Source organism: Halictus rubicundus, chromosome 1 (assembly GCF_050948215.1).
Source record: "Halictus rubicundus isolate RS-2024b chromosome 1, iyHalRubi1_principal, whole genome shotgun sequence".
Lineage (NCBI taxonomy): Eukaryota > Metazoa > Arthropoda > Insecta > Hymenoptera > Halictidae > Halictus > Halictus rubicundus.
The window spans coordinates 3475348-3489946 of NC_135149.1; the positions used below are offsets into that span (position 1 = coordinate 3475348).

The 14599-nt window shown below is 46.1% G+C and overlaps 1 protein-coding gene across 1 annotated transcript in view; it reads right to left on the minus strand.

The window, feature by feature from the left end:
• The window catches only part of LOC143353154 (zinc finger protein rotund), a 236837-nt gene that overhangs the window by 106673 nt on the left and 115565 nt on the right, over nt 1-14599 (minus strand). Inside the window, exons 3-4 of the mRNA XM_076786255.1 lie at nt 9585-9653; nt 9450-9501 (exon numbers count right to left, since the gene is read on the minus strand). Coding sequence (XP_076642370.1) covers nt 9450-9501; nt 9585-9653 — 121 coding nt within the window. The remainder of the gene's footprint in view (nt 1-9449; nt 9502-9584; nt 9654-14599) is intronic.

Below are 14599 nucleotides of genomic sequence, written 5' to 3' on the forward strand. Positions count from 1 at the left end.
CGAGGAGGAAATTATGCTAATATCGGAGAGGGAGAGTCAGGAAATACCCCACGGCAACGAGGAAAGATCCGTTCGTCGGGATTCGATTGCCCAACCGGCCGGCAATAATTCGAGGTAACGCGAATTTTATCGAGAGTTCTCGATTAGGAAATCGTACGTGCGGAAAAGATGATTTCGAGGATCAGGGAATATACAGTCGCCGATAAAATTAAATGGACACCCTTTAAAAACTAATAAATTTCTTAAAATTGCACGATAGATGTCGGTTGACGCATCAAAACACGCCATAGTCATTGAAAGATCTAGGAATCTTCGAATTTTCAGGCATACGACATTGACCCATACAATTTTTGCCATTAATTTGATTTTGATGAAACTTTGTGTATTTGAAACATTCGTCACAGGTACACATAATTTCCGCCAATGGGACTTTTGAAAAAGTTCATAGATTTCAAGCGGCGTCCACTTAATTTTGTCCCTGACTGTGTGTATGGAATAAGACCGAGGAACGAAGTAATCGTGTTGGAACGGTTGTCCGTTGCGGAATTTAACGGCGATCTTCGACGACAGATCGCGATTGAACTCGCCGATCTTTGCATCAGGTTCGGATGAATATTCAAAGTTTCAACTTGTCAGTCGCGCTCGTCACGGTCTCGTTGTATTCAACACTGTGTCAGAGATCACCAAGCCGACTATTAATTACGGTTCTTGCCACGCTTGGCGGAAAAATTGCGACGCTTTCAGGAAAGCATTAAGAGACACTATTAAACGTCTTTTAACGCCGGCGAGAAGTCACGTAAATAGCCATAAAAATTAAAAGCACGCTGGTCAAATTGACTCTATCGTTCCTGCTAATAGAGTTTCCATGCTTTCGATAAGTTATAGCAAAGTGGCTTGCTCCATCGACAGCGTTACAGATTCATGAACTAATAAAATATATTACAACACCGCCAACGATATACGCTGAATAAAATGTTGAATAAAGTTTCTCAACTGTGACAGATCCATAAATTATTAAAAAATATCGACACACATTGACATACATTTGACATACACTCCACGCACTATCTACGCCGACTCAGTAGCTTAAGGTTTACTTATTATGAATTTCCAGCGACAGAGGCTTTGAAGCTTCCGCCGCGTCAGGGTCACCGAAAATTATTCCAAAAAGGAGTCGACGTTCTCGGTGTGTAGAACAGAACGACGCCTCGACGAAACGACGAAAATGGAATGACAAAACAGAGTACTTTTCACCATCTCTAGGACAAACAAATCAGCCAGAAGAAAGAGCCGGAGGATTCCTCGGCGTTTAATGTCTCTTTTCTCTTTTTTTCGCGACAGAAGCATTTTGGTCGATGAGCATTTTGGCCTCGGGCGACCATTGTCCCAAGCAGAAAGGAGGTGCATCGCAGGCAAGGTCGTTATGTCACCGGGCAACTATTAGTCCACTAGTCGAGCCGGTCTCGCAAATAAGTTCGGCGCGCGCGGTTCCTCTCCAAAATATTTTTCACCGTACTCCATCGTGATTTCGAAGGCCGCGCGGCCGCGGTGGGGGCTACAGCGACGAGAGGGCCGAGAGGAGGTGGACTCCTTCGGTATTTCAAAAGGATTTTCATTAGAGAGAGTGCTCCGCGGAAATTCTTCCCTTTCCTTGCCCTCGGCCCTGCGACACGACGGAATTTCCGCGGAAGCGGATTTTCCCTCACGAATCCGGCAACCTTTTCCCTGGTTTGCCGAAAATCGAAACTTTTCGAGGCGCTTGAATTATTTTGTAACCACCTTATATGGTAACGTAGCGTGTTACGCAATGATTATAACAACGACGCAACTCTTATTTCCACAGGAATGAAGCAAACAGAATCAGAGAAATCAATGTGAAAAAAGCATTTCCAATCTTCACTTCCAAAATAAAATGTACGGTTCCGAAGAGCTTCGCTTTAACACGTTCGCGGACGTGAATGCTATAGCATTCATTTTCATAGTGATGCAAAATGACACGAGTGCTACAGCATTGAAATTTTAAAGCCAATTTTTATTCGTTTAATTTTATACGACCTTATGTTTTTGTAATTAATATACACTTCAAAGTAATGACCAACTGTTATTACTAATGAGAGTTAACTTATTATTATTGTTTATGTCTAATCAGATTTCGGATAGTACAACTAGTTTCAAGAAAAATTGCCTGTCTATTTTTGCAGCTCACTGAAATGTTTACTATCCGTGAACGTGTTAACGGATCAAGGGGCTGAAGGTATCAAAGAATATTGAGACAAGATGAAGTAAACATTTCTATGCATTTCTCACTGTAAAAATACGAACGCAGATACGCCGAACGATTAAAAATAAAAAAGATTCACTTATTTGTAAAACCGAGGGACAAGCCAGTGGATCAGTGAACGGGTTAACTCACCGCTGTGTCTGCGCGTGACGCGCCGATTCCACTCGGCGCGATCGGCAGCGATAGAGGAAATTTTCCGACACTGTTTCGTCGAAAGACGGGTTTCCCAGCGGTTGTTTTCGTCGCGATGATTCTATTTTTCGCGCCACCCGTTACAAGGTGGAATCAGCCTTGTAAATGCAGCGTTGAATTTTTAATTCGATCCGCGGGGTTATGAATAAGGAATCGAGCTCGGCGAGCTAGAGAGGCTGCAGCCAAGTTCAAAGATCGAAGTTCCCGTCGCACGGCACGGCACGGCACGGCACGGCACGGCTCGGCGCAACGTGGCGTCGCGTGGATTCAGAAGAATTTGAATCCTCGGGAAATCAAACGGCCGAGACGAGGGGATTACCTCCGCCCGTTTAATGAAAAACTGAGCCACGGGATTAGCGCACGGAGTCCGAAGGGAGGAGAAAGTCGAGATTCTTGATGGGAGAAAGAGGCGGACGGCTGTGTTCGCTCGTCTCTTTCTTGGTCTTTTACAGCAGGAATTCCGTGGAGTTGAGAGAAGGTTTTCTCGGTCGGCAGACACACCGTCTGGCGATCGTCTAGCTTCGATGATCGGTAGTTCAGGTGTTTTTACGGTCCCCCCTCTCTCCACCTCATCCACCTCCTCCTCCTATCCCCCGACACGCTATTTTTTTCCTTCTAGCCGCCGCCGTTTCGGTTTGATGGCTTTTCCAGAGATTTTACCGTCCGGGCGCCAAGTTTTACGATGTCGTTCCTGGATTTTATATCACGACGCCCCGTTCCGCCGATGAAGAACGAGTCGATTTACACGTCGCTTCACGGAAACATGGCCCGCGGAAACGAGCCCTTTTTCCACCGTAAATTCCGTTGGAATTTACTCGCCGCCACGACCCCCGAGGAACCGCGAGAGGGATCTGCTCTCTTGGTGCTGTTTCATCGTCGCTGTTTGCTTTAAATAATAGTCGACGATGGTCACCGTGATTTGTGTCGCGTTTCTATTCGACACCGGCCCTTGCAAATCACTCCATGGAACTCGCACATTCTTCGAGACGCGTCACAGCTTCCTGACACTTGTCCTGGAACCCATTAGAGTATTTCCAATGAGCGCAAACAATGTTTTTCAAACATCCGAAGTCTTTTAGGTGCGTCAGTGTCTTCTCTCGAAAGCCTCTCGAGAAATCTACGATTTATCAGAAGTTTGCCAAAAGTTCTCCAAAAATTCTAGGACCTCTCATAATCATTCAGAGTCCACTCAAACAAATTCTCGGACCCATCGGAGCCTTCCAAAATTCTCAAAAAAAAAAAAATTGTACACCCTGTCACAATGTTCGCAAAGTCCTCCAAAAATTGTAGAACCTACCAACGTATTCCGAAATAACTCGCCATCCTCCGAGATCCGCGCAGACGTCTTCAGAGACCTCTCTCGCCATTTAAACCCTCGCATATCAATGCCATTAACTTCGTTGACAGGTAGCGAAGCGATTCATTAGTCTGCAATTCCCGACCGGAAACGAAAGTGCGGGATATCAACGGTAGATCGTGAGGATCGAAGTCGATCTTCGTCCACTTTCCCGCTTCGATATTTATCTTCATTAGAGAGAAACGCGCGTGAGCGTGTTTCGAAACGCGTCGCGTCGCGCGTCGGTCCTCGCGGCCAATTACTTCATCGAAACTGTCGTGGTTCTCGTTTCCGCTGTTCTCTCGCGATCCCATGATTTGCCGCGCGAGACAAGGAGAGAGAGAGAGAGAGAGAGAGAGAGCGCAAGAGAGCAACGTTCGCCGGAATCGGGCCCTCTTTCGAGAGACCGGAATTTCGGCGACATGCGATCCGAGCATTAAGGAATAGTCGGGGAACGTTTACGCGAACGCTCCGGGGCTGATCTCGGCCGAGCCGGAATGAAAATGTTCCTGGGATTCGAATTCGAGACACGCGAGGCGATAATAATGACGGGTCGAGGCCGATTCGCCGATTGAGTCATTACTTAACGCGTTCGATCTTCCGGGTGCGACGTTACCGGATCGAATCGACCCTGTTCCGCTAACGAGCAATTGTAACGACCATTTACACTGCTCAATCCCTCGTTTAAAAATACGATTTAGGCAAAATTACTGACCTCACCCCCCCCCTCCCCCCGCGTGGTACGAAGGTGTCTTTACACTAACTCTCACACGAGTCCCGTCAAAATCGGCTTGTGCAACTCGAACACGTTCCTTCGTGAAACAGGGTCTCGAGCAACTGTATTTATTCAATTTTCAATGAGTAGATTGCCTTTTCACCTGAATCAGTGTCGTGTTATTTTTTTTTTTTCAGGGACTAATACCGTTTCGCAACTCTCCGTAGAATAAGCAAGCCAGCCCGTGCTATCAAAGGCAGTCAGAGTCAATACGCGACGGTTAAGTGTCACCGTGCGTTCCCCGAGAGCCTGTGTCGAGAGAAGTTTCGCCACGACTTCCGTTACACGAAACGTAATCGCAGCGAATGGTCGACTCTAATGACCCTTTGGCATCGGCCATGGTAATTCCCGGTCGTGAAGCGATTCCTACGCGGCCCTCTGCCGATCCCATGACGCCCTGGCCGCTCGTTAACGTAACAGATAACGACTTTCACCTATGCGTGATCCGCAGCTGCGGAGATGCTCGCCGAGACTCTTCTCTCTCTCTCTCTCTCTCTCTCTCTCTCTCTCTCTCTCTCTCTCTCTCTCTCTCTCTCTCTTCCCTCCCTCTCCCTCTCTTGTTGTTTGCTCGCCGTGATAGCCGGCCGAGCTTTATTTTCTCGGCTCTCTGTGTCGCCACAGGTGGTTAACACGGTGTTTCCAACCGGGAATGATGAATATGTTAAGCAGCCTCGTTCGAACGTGTGTGTGTGCGCGCGCGCGCAGTTTCGCTTTCTGCCAGGCGACTCTTCTTGGAAAACTACCCCCAAAAAAATTCTCAACAACATATTATACCACCGACAATGCCCAAAGATTTAGGCAACAGGTTCTGCCATGAAAATATCCAGAATTTTTTCTAGTCAGTTTAACGGGTAAGTCACGTGACTTTTTGAGAGTCAGCAGGTCGGTAACTGCTGTATAATTTCCGTTTACAGCCTTCAGCCACTGAATTAAGATCCGTATTATATCCGTATATGTGACTAAACTTGTCACATTTTTTGCTCTGTATGATCGATATTATGAATTCTGACGCCAGAAAACGCGCTTCAAGTTTTTGGCTTTATTTCGCAGAGAATCAAAACAGAATATTGTTAAATTTGTAGTTGGAGATATTTTCTAGCGCTCGCTGCTCTCGATTTCATCCAGAAAACTCATCCAATGGCATAAAAATGCTTGGATTCCACGCACATCGTCAATCTTTGGCCTACTTCTAACGCTTAACCTTCCTCTTTCGAATGAGTCCTTTCCCAGCGAAAAATATTCTCATATAAGGACGAAAAGTTGAGGCACGTAAAACCATTTTTCGCTTAATTTTGTCGGTAACGTAGCCACTCTACCATATCGTGAATTACGGAGTCTTGGCGCTTAACAGTAGATTCGAATTTTAATTTACCTCGAGTTTCTGCAATTGATGCAGAAATGTTTTATCGCGCGCAAAGATCCGCAGTCTGTTTACGAATACAATGAATTCTCGATATATGTCAACAACACTGGTCTTGCCCAGCGTCGTGTATCGTCCAAGAGACGTACCCGAGCCGTTATGTTTGTGTTCCTCGGCGTCCGAGGCCTCTCGATCTTCGTACCCTCACGGGGTATACCCCGCGGTAGTGGGGATAATTCTACGACATTTATCATCCAGGTCTTGACGACATATGTGAAGAAATCACTGCAATTTCTTTCGTCGCAGGGGAGGTTTAACCCCTTAACTTGTACGCTCGTTCCCTTTTTTAATCCCTTAACTTGAATATAATCGAGAATTGATAATAACAATGTGAAAGCAAAGAAAAAAAATCGTTTTATTGATATTTATCATTTCCATGGGATTGTAAGCTATGACACTTATTTATTCAAGACTAAAATATAGCCTTTTTCCATGGAACAAAAGCGCAGTATATCAAAAATTGATTTTTTTTTTTGGCCGGTTTAAAAAAAAAACTGTGCGTTAAGGGGTTAACCTTTGGAAAAAGGCATTTTCGCAACTGTGCAATTGACGATGCTTAAGATCGATGTATGCATTTATTTAGCAATTTTCATTAGTCTGTTGCTTCTAATGCGACAGAATTCATTTGTGTTTGAGATTGTGTAACGATTTTGATATTACGGGTCAAGATAGACTCGGCCACCGCTGTCGGAGGATCGACAATTTCCGTGAGAAACGATCGAGGAAGAACGTGGCGTGATTCTGTGCCCGGAATCATCGATCCTAGTTTCCCGAGGCGGGGAGCAGGCTGCTCTCGCCGGCAATGACCTAGCCCCGTCATTCTTTTCCCCGTCGCGGTCTCCCCGAAGGGATTAAGTAATCCGGTGGCTTCACTCGTAAAAGGTGAAGCACGTTTCCATAAATGTTTTTCACTGCCAATGGCACGCGCGACGTGTCGTGTCGATCGGCCATTTACGAGACACACGCGCTTTCCCCCGCCGCGCCGCGTCGCGCCGCTCTCTGCGCTGTACGCGCAGAGCAAACTCCGTGTGCGCCGATTCACCCGATAAGTGAAAAGAACCGGGGCAAAAAGTCGCCAGTGTGCTCATTCACCGGATCATTTTTTCCCCCGAGCTGATCCCGATGATGAACGAACGCGACGCGCGGCTGCTCGCCATTCACGCGTTTCATTCGTAACACGGTCTCGATCATTTCTTTTTTTCTTCTTCTCGCTCGCATTCGACCAGCCTAGCTCGATCGAAGATCTCCGTTCGATTCGAATCGAACGGGAAGTCTGACGGTAATTCGGAATCGATTCTACGTTTCGATTAACCCCCGCCTTGTTTCTGTTGTAATCGCGCTCGTAAAAGGCAGTTTGCTTCGTGGAAACCGGAGTGAAAGGAAAACACGAGATCTTTGTAGTTCCGACAAATTTTCTGAAGTCTCCTTAACCCTTTGCACTCCAAGTGGAATTTCGACACAAAATCCGTATAGCATATAAAATTGCATTTGCCCATAGAGCATTGGAACGTGTAACAAATTGTTTTGCATTTCGCCAGTCGTGTGCAAAGGATCAACTCTTAAGTGGCCTATTGGACCCTGTCGAAAGCCCTACGTTCGATAAAGCCTGTCTTCTATTATCTCACAGCGTGTGGACTGGTGCACAGAAAAATGGATTTTCAATTCGTCGATTCGGCAAGAATCGACATTAAATGAATTGAAGGGGTTGTTGCACTTTTAAAGTTCCATTTGAGAGAACTATTACCACGGAAAACAAAATATTTGTATCTACTGTCTTCAGAAATGATCATGATGCTTGAATGAATGTCTTAAAAAATAATCTTGGTGCTTCAAGGAGTATGTCTTTAATGAATGTTTGCGGTATCGCGAGCCACTCGAGCCGGGAGAAGATAACGAAGCAACTATCTGACAAGAAACAAGAGCACTGGAGGTACAGCGAAGCGAGCAACGAGTTGACTCGGCTTTTCCGGGGTCAAAGGGGAGACGGAGGGATCCGCGAGAAGCAGGGGTCGCTTATTATCGGATTCATCAGCCGCGCGAACTTTAATAAGAGAGGAAAGTGGGGGTCGGGTCGGGTTCTCGAGTGGCCCGCGAACTTGACCCATTTCAGCCCGAGGAAGAAAAAGTGGGAAGAAAGCGGACAAAAAGCTCCGACACGCGGAAGAAGGAAAGTATAAAACGAAGGACAAAGAGCCGGACCGGTAACCGGGCACGGCGCGCGGCGCAGCGAAAAATAAAAATACCGCGACGGGGACACGGCGGAATGATAAATTCGCGTTCACACGTGTTTTTTGCCCGGCCTCCACCTGCCCCCACCTGATTCGATCCTAATCGACGATCTTACGTCACGGATGCAAAGTCACAACCGGTTTCAGACAGCGAACGGGCCTTACGAACTGTTTACACGTAGCGTGCGTCAGCTCCGGGCCCAGTCTCCCCTCCTCTCTCTCTCTCTCTCTCTCTCTCTCTCTCTCTCTCTCTCTCTCTCTCTCTCTGCCTCCGTCTCCTTGTACTTCTCTACCTCGGATTCTGGACAGCCAAAGGTCTCTCCGGTGCGCTGCGTTATCTAATAATAAACTCGCAAGACAAGGCGAAATCGCTCGGCGAATCTCCGTTCGGTCGCACGCGATCCATCGATTTTTCCTCGCTCGAGAATTACGCGAAAATCGAAGAGTTTTTAGACTATTTCCACCTGGAATTTCGACAGGATGGAACTATTTCCATTTTCGCAGACACCTTTCTCTTGATCACTCGAGGACGACAGTTAACACTTTGCACTCGACCGTAGGACACCGCTGAAACTGCCTACACTGTTTAAGCCGAAACAATTCTCATATAGCCGAATATTTGTCGGTTTAATAAATCGCTGAAAGTTCGAATGTGGTGTAAGCAAATACATTTGATTTGATATCGGAAAAATGGAAAAGGTCATATGTATAGAAGATATTCTTGATCGAATGGAACGTTTGGATTCCGGAGTGAAAGTAGCTTCGAGCAGAAAGAATGAATTTCTTATAATTGCAGGAGACTGGACCGGCATCTTCCATCTGCTTAGACCGCGGTTAGAGGACCCTATCCGCCGCAGGACAGACCGAAATGAAATTCACACCCCTCCCGGTGAAAACTAGAAAAAGTGTGGCCACCGTTCGGCGTTCGCCTCTGTTATTTCAATATCCGCGAATGGCAGCGCTATCGAGTATTGAGTGTAAATATTTGCGCGGCGCTCGACGTTTATTCAACGGCCGAAACGGCTCTCCCCCTGCCATTCGAAGAGAAAGGTCGAGGGCCAGAGAGAGAGAGCGGATGAGCGAGCGCGAGAGAGAGGGGGGGGGGGGGGGCGGCGGCGCATAATTACGTGGCTCCTCCGCGGAGTGCGCGAATTTTCGAGCAATTAAGCCGGGGGACGGAATTAAGCAAAGAGACAGAGCGGCCGCGCCGCACTCACCCTTCTGCAGCTGGCCGTGGTCCGCGTTCATTTTCGCCTGCAACAGAAAGTGCTGCGCTTCACTAAGTAGAATTAGCACGGGGCCCGCGAAAATTCCGGCGATTCGGTTAAAATATGTGCGACCGGCTGGCTCACCTCGTAACCTTGTTTCGCACCCCGTCCACCGCCCCAGTAGTCGCTCTCCTTGTCGTGGGGGTTGCATTGCTGGAACAGAAACCATGGGGAACCGTTACATCCTCCGAACATTTCGCTGAAAAACTCTGTGCAATCTTTTTTTGCCGGTATTAGATCGCTGCGTGTCCGAAAATAGGGAAAGAGCGAATTCGGACACTTATAAAACTGGAACGCGAGAGAGTTTAGGCTGAATTAGGGGGAGATTAAGTCGTCGTTTTGCTGGTTCCAAATGATTCTAGAAGCTGCGAGCCGTCAAAGTATACCCTTTCGATCGCTAGCTTCCATGAAAGTAAGGGGTGGCTGGATTTTAATTCAGTGGCTGAATTTCCGTTTAACCAGAGTTGATGAGAAGTTTTAAAAGTAATTGTGATATAGTTTGTGCTGAATTAGGGGGGGTTTAAGTCATCGTTTTCCAGATTTCCAATGATTCCGCAAGATGTGAGCCATCAAAGTATACCCTTTCGTTCGCTAGCTTCCATGAAAGTAAGGGGTAGCTGGATTTTAATTCAGTGGGTGAATTTCCGTTTAACTAGAGTTGATGAGAAGTTTTAAAAGTAATTGTGATATAGTTTGTGCTGAATTAGGGGGGGTTTAAGTCATCGTTTTCCAGATTTCCAATGATTCCGCAAGATGTGAGCCATCAAAGTATACCCTTTCATTCGCTAGCTTCCATGAAAGTAAGGGGTAGCTGGATTTTAATTCAGTGGGTGAATTTCCGTTTAACCAGAGTTGATGAGAAGTTTTAAAAGTAATTGTGATATAGTTTGTGCTGAATTAGGGAGGGTTTAAGTTATCGTTTTCCAGATTTCCAATGATGCCGCAAGATGTGAGCCATCAAAGTATACCCTTTTTTTCACAAGCCTCTATGTAAAAGGGTTACTAGATTTCAGTGGTTAAATTTCTCAAATTGAAGTCTAACATACAGTGACGAGCAAAAGTGTAAAGCACACTTCGCTAGTTTTACATAAAACGTGATAATACAACCAACATAATAATAATTATATGGTGAACGTGATAAACAAAACATAACAGTTTATGCTCGATAATATCAACAATATATATATATATATATATATAATATTTTACAAAAATAAGGATTCCAAGCAATGTTTACAGTTTTGCACGTTTCATCAGAAACGGTTAAGATAGTACACAAATGCTAGGGAAATGAAATTGTCAACAAACACTGATAGCCAGCTGTAGTAAGACACGTTTAGGCTGGTGTTTACACAGTTTTTCTGCTATTTGAAAGTTAGTTGACGCGCGTAAGTCAAGATGAAACCACTTAGTGCAGATAAAAGAAACAGTATCATTTCATTGTGCGATGAAGGTTTTTCACTACGGCAAGTCGCAGTAAAATGTGCTGTAAGTCATGCGATGGTTGCAAGAATAAAGATAACCTATGATAGTGTGTCAACTTCTTCAAGAAACGGTAGACCGCAACTTGTTTCTGACAGAGCTGCACGTGAAATTGCACATCGCCTTCGGTCTGAAAGTCATAAAACTCCAAAAATCGCGGCTCACGACATTTGAGTAAATGCAAGTGTATGGACCATTCGCCGCTCCTTAAAGAGAATCGGGTTCAAAGCGAAAGAAAAGAAACGCAAACCAGCTGTTTCAGACAAAAAGATTAAACTACGAAAAAAATTTGCTTATACATACAAAGAGTGGACAACAGAAGATTGGAAAAGACTTATTTGGTCTGACGAAACAAAAATTAATAGATTTGAATCTGATGGAAGGTCTTGGTACTGGACTTCATCCGAAAATAGTAATCAAGCAGGTAGCATAAAACACACTATGAAGTTCGGGGGTGGCTCAATTATGTGTTGGGGTTGTTTTATTCATGAGGGTGTTGGTCCCTTAGTTCGGATAGAAGGTATCATGTGCAAAGAGCATTATTTAAATATTTTGCAAAATAATTCACCTTCTATTGTTAATTCTATTGAATTTGCTGAAGATGGTGTAGTATTTCAACAAGACGGGGACCCTAAGCATACTGCAGAGATAGTAAAAACCTGGCTAGAAAATCAAAAGTTTTCTGTGATGAAGTGGCCAGCACAAAGTCCAGATATAAACTCAATCGAAAATTTGTGGTCAATTGTGAAAAGAAGGCTAGAACAAGAATGGTACAACATTGAGTCAGAAATTATAAAAAATTTAATAGACAGTATGCCACGCAGGCTAGAAGCGGTACAAAAAAGTAAAGGAAAATGGAGAAAATATTAATTTAAAGCTTCATTTCGACGAGCACAATTAAAGCGCAAAACCGTAAAAATTGTTTTCCATCCCTATTTTCGATCGATATTCCGTATATCGTTAATATTAACGAAAATAAACTGGTATGTTTTATCTTTATCAATCAATTGAAAAATAGGTTGTATTATCACGTTTTATGTAAAACTAGCGAAGTGTGATTACACTTTTGCTCGTCACTATATTTTGTGCTATATCAGGGAGAGTTTATGTGATCGTTTGACTCACTATAAATTGCTATGTCGCAGAGGAAACTTCGGGAAGGATTGCTGCTTATTGTTCCAGAAGTCTTATTTGAGGAATCATCGGGGTTGTCGGTCGGGAATCGATGGTTTTCGTTGGAGGGCACGCGCACCTTGAAAAGCCGCGAGGGTAGCTCGATAATTGGCAAGCGTGGTGGTGGCGAGGGTTGTAGGTGAGAGGCCTCGCCACGGCTTGGCAAGGTGGTGGAGTGTGGTATGTCGGGGGAGGCATTCGAAGTGGTGGGCGGCGAAGAGGGTCGCGGCTGGCAAAACGGGGTTGGCGGGGGCGGTTGGAAACACTGTCTAGACACAACAGAGACAAGGGTGGCGAACCTGGCCTTTGACCTTGGGCATCAGTCGGCCTTCTGCGAAGATAAACAATCCCGACCCTCGAACGGTGTTTCTCGGCGTAACTTGTTACGCGCGCGGACTTCTCTCGCGCGAGTTGCGTGGGAGTGACGCTCCGAGGCTCGAGAGCTGCCAAGTCGAAACTGTCTCGAATTTCGTCGGAATATTTATAAAGGAGGAAAATTACCGTACAGGCAGGAAAAATTAGATTTACGTCGGGAATTCGATCTGCCCGGCCCAAAGGGCGTTACAAATAAAACCCTTGATTCCGAGCGCTGGACAGCGAACGCCCCACGAGAGGGAGTTCCCGAAATCTTTCAAATTTGTTACCGGTAAATCATTCGGCGATCCACTAATTGCTGCCCCGGAGAAAATTCTATCCCTCGAACCGTGTTCCCAGCGCTAGGAGATCGCCCGAGGGATTAGTTTAAACGGCGAAGCGGAGACGTAGGACGCCGAGGACGCCTATGGATGACCTCGTTTCCCTTCTCATGACCCCGTAAACCACAGACGACACCCTTCGCCACCCTCCAACTCGAAGGACCTTGCGTGTGGTCACGTATTCTCCTCGAAGGACTCGGGAACGCGATATGTAAAGGAACACGCGGGGGCGGTTTATTTTCTGCCACGGAGCCAGAGGGGTTGTAGAATTTATATTATCCGAATAAAAAACGTCGGGGAACAGAAGTAAACTGGTATTTCAGTTTGAAGGGAAACGTTAACCGGCTCGTAGGATCATTTTCGATGGAAGAATAGCGAGCATGGTCGATAAAATTCAAGAAGCCGAAGGGCTATGGCTGCGAGCAAAGGGACTTTTCATTTATCCGGGAGGTTCTCGAGACGGAGGAACGATCGACCCGGTTCTCTCTCGCCGAGGGAATCGATATTGCGGTCGTTTCGCGGGCCAAATTTTACGCCCCCGTAAATCCGAGGGTGCAGGGCCGACCCAGAAACCGAAGCGAAGGGACACCATAAGGCGTCGAAAGGGCGATACTTTCGTCTGTCGCTCTACAGGTGGCTCGTGAAACGATCCGATTCCTGCGAGAAACTCGAAGAACGCGAAGGGATATGCATTTTTGGGGGCGAGGCTGGTCAAGCGAGCCCTAACGCGACGATAGCTCTACCTCCGCCGTTTCTCCGAGGGAATCCCTTTGGCTATCGTCCCGGTATTCGAGGGTAATTTCGGGGAAACCGAGCCCTGACCGAGATACCTCCTCCGTTGCGCCCTCGGAGTCTTAACTCGCGAACGCTTTTCAACGAGGATGAAGACGTCGCCGAACCCCGCAACATTTATTCTCGTTACTCGTTCGGGTTTTAATGGCTCCGCTCGAGTAATTGCTTCACCCATTTGCATCGTTAGCGCGTACACACGCGCAACTTTTCTGGTTGCCATTACCAAAGCGCCATTGCCTTCTTGAATGATGTTGCAGGTAAGTTATCTGTAAAAGCAATTAGTCTACTATGCATGAGAAATATGTACAAACTGCTGAAACACGAAGTTCCCTATTACTTTTTCAAATTTTCCAACTTAATCCCTTGCTGTATGATTTTCTTGAATGTAAAACCACTAGAACGACGTTCTTCTATTTAGTAGTAATTTATTCGCAATCTTTATCGCGGAACCGATATGATATTATTATAGGGCAAGAGGTTAGATGTAGTAAGAAGAGACCTAGTAATAAGGGTATCGATTTTCAGTAATTTCGGAGGCGGTAGGAATAAAAATCAGAGCGGGAGATTTTCGAAGGGTGGAAAGCTCTCCAGCACCGGAACTCGACGCTCTCGTCGTCTATTTTAAAATTAGGGCGACGTCGGAGCAAGGTGCAACACCTATCTCGCCCGGAGGAAATGGTTTTTCGAGCAGGAAAGGAGCGGATCATCCCTTAAATCCGCTTGTCCTCTGGCATATGGTATCGTGATCGGTCACGCGACGCTCGGGATTGCTTCCCAAACGAGCGGGACGAATAATTGAAGCGTTTCGATCCCGGAGACAAGCCCCGCGCGACCGCCTAATGTCAGCGCCTCTGACATTTCGCTGACATTTCCGATAAGGGTTGCGCGGTCCGAAACACGGCCCGCCTAATCGAGACCGAGGCACGGAAGATTTTCGCAGCTTTCTTGCAGGAAGAA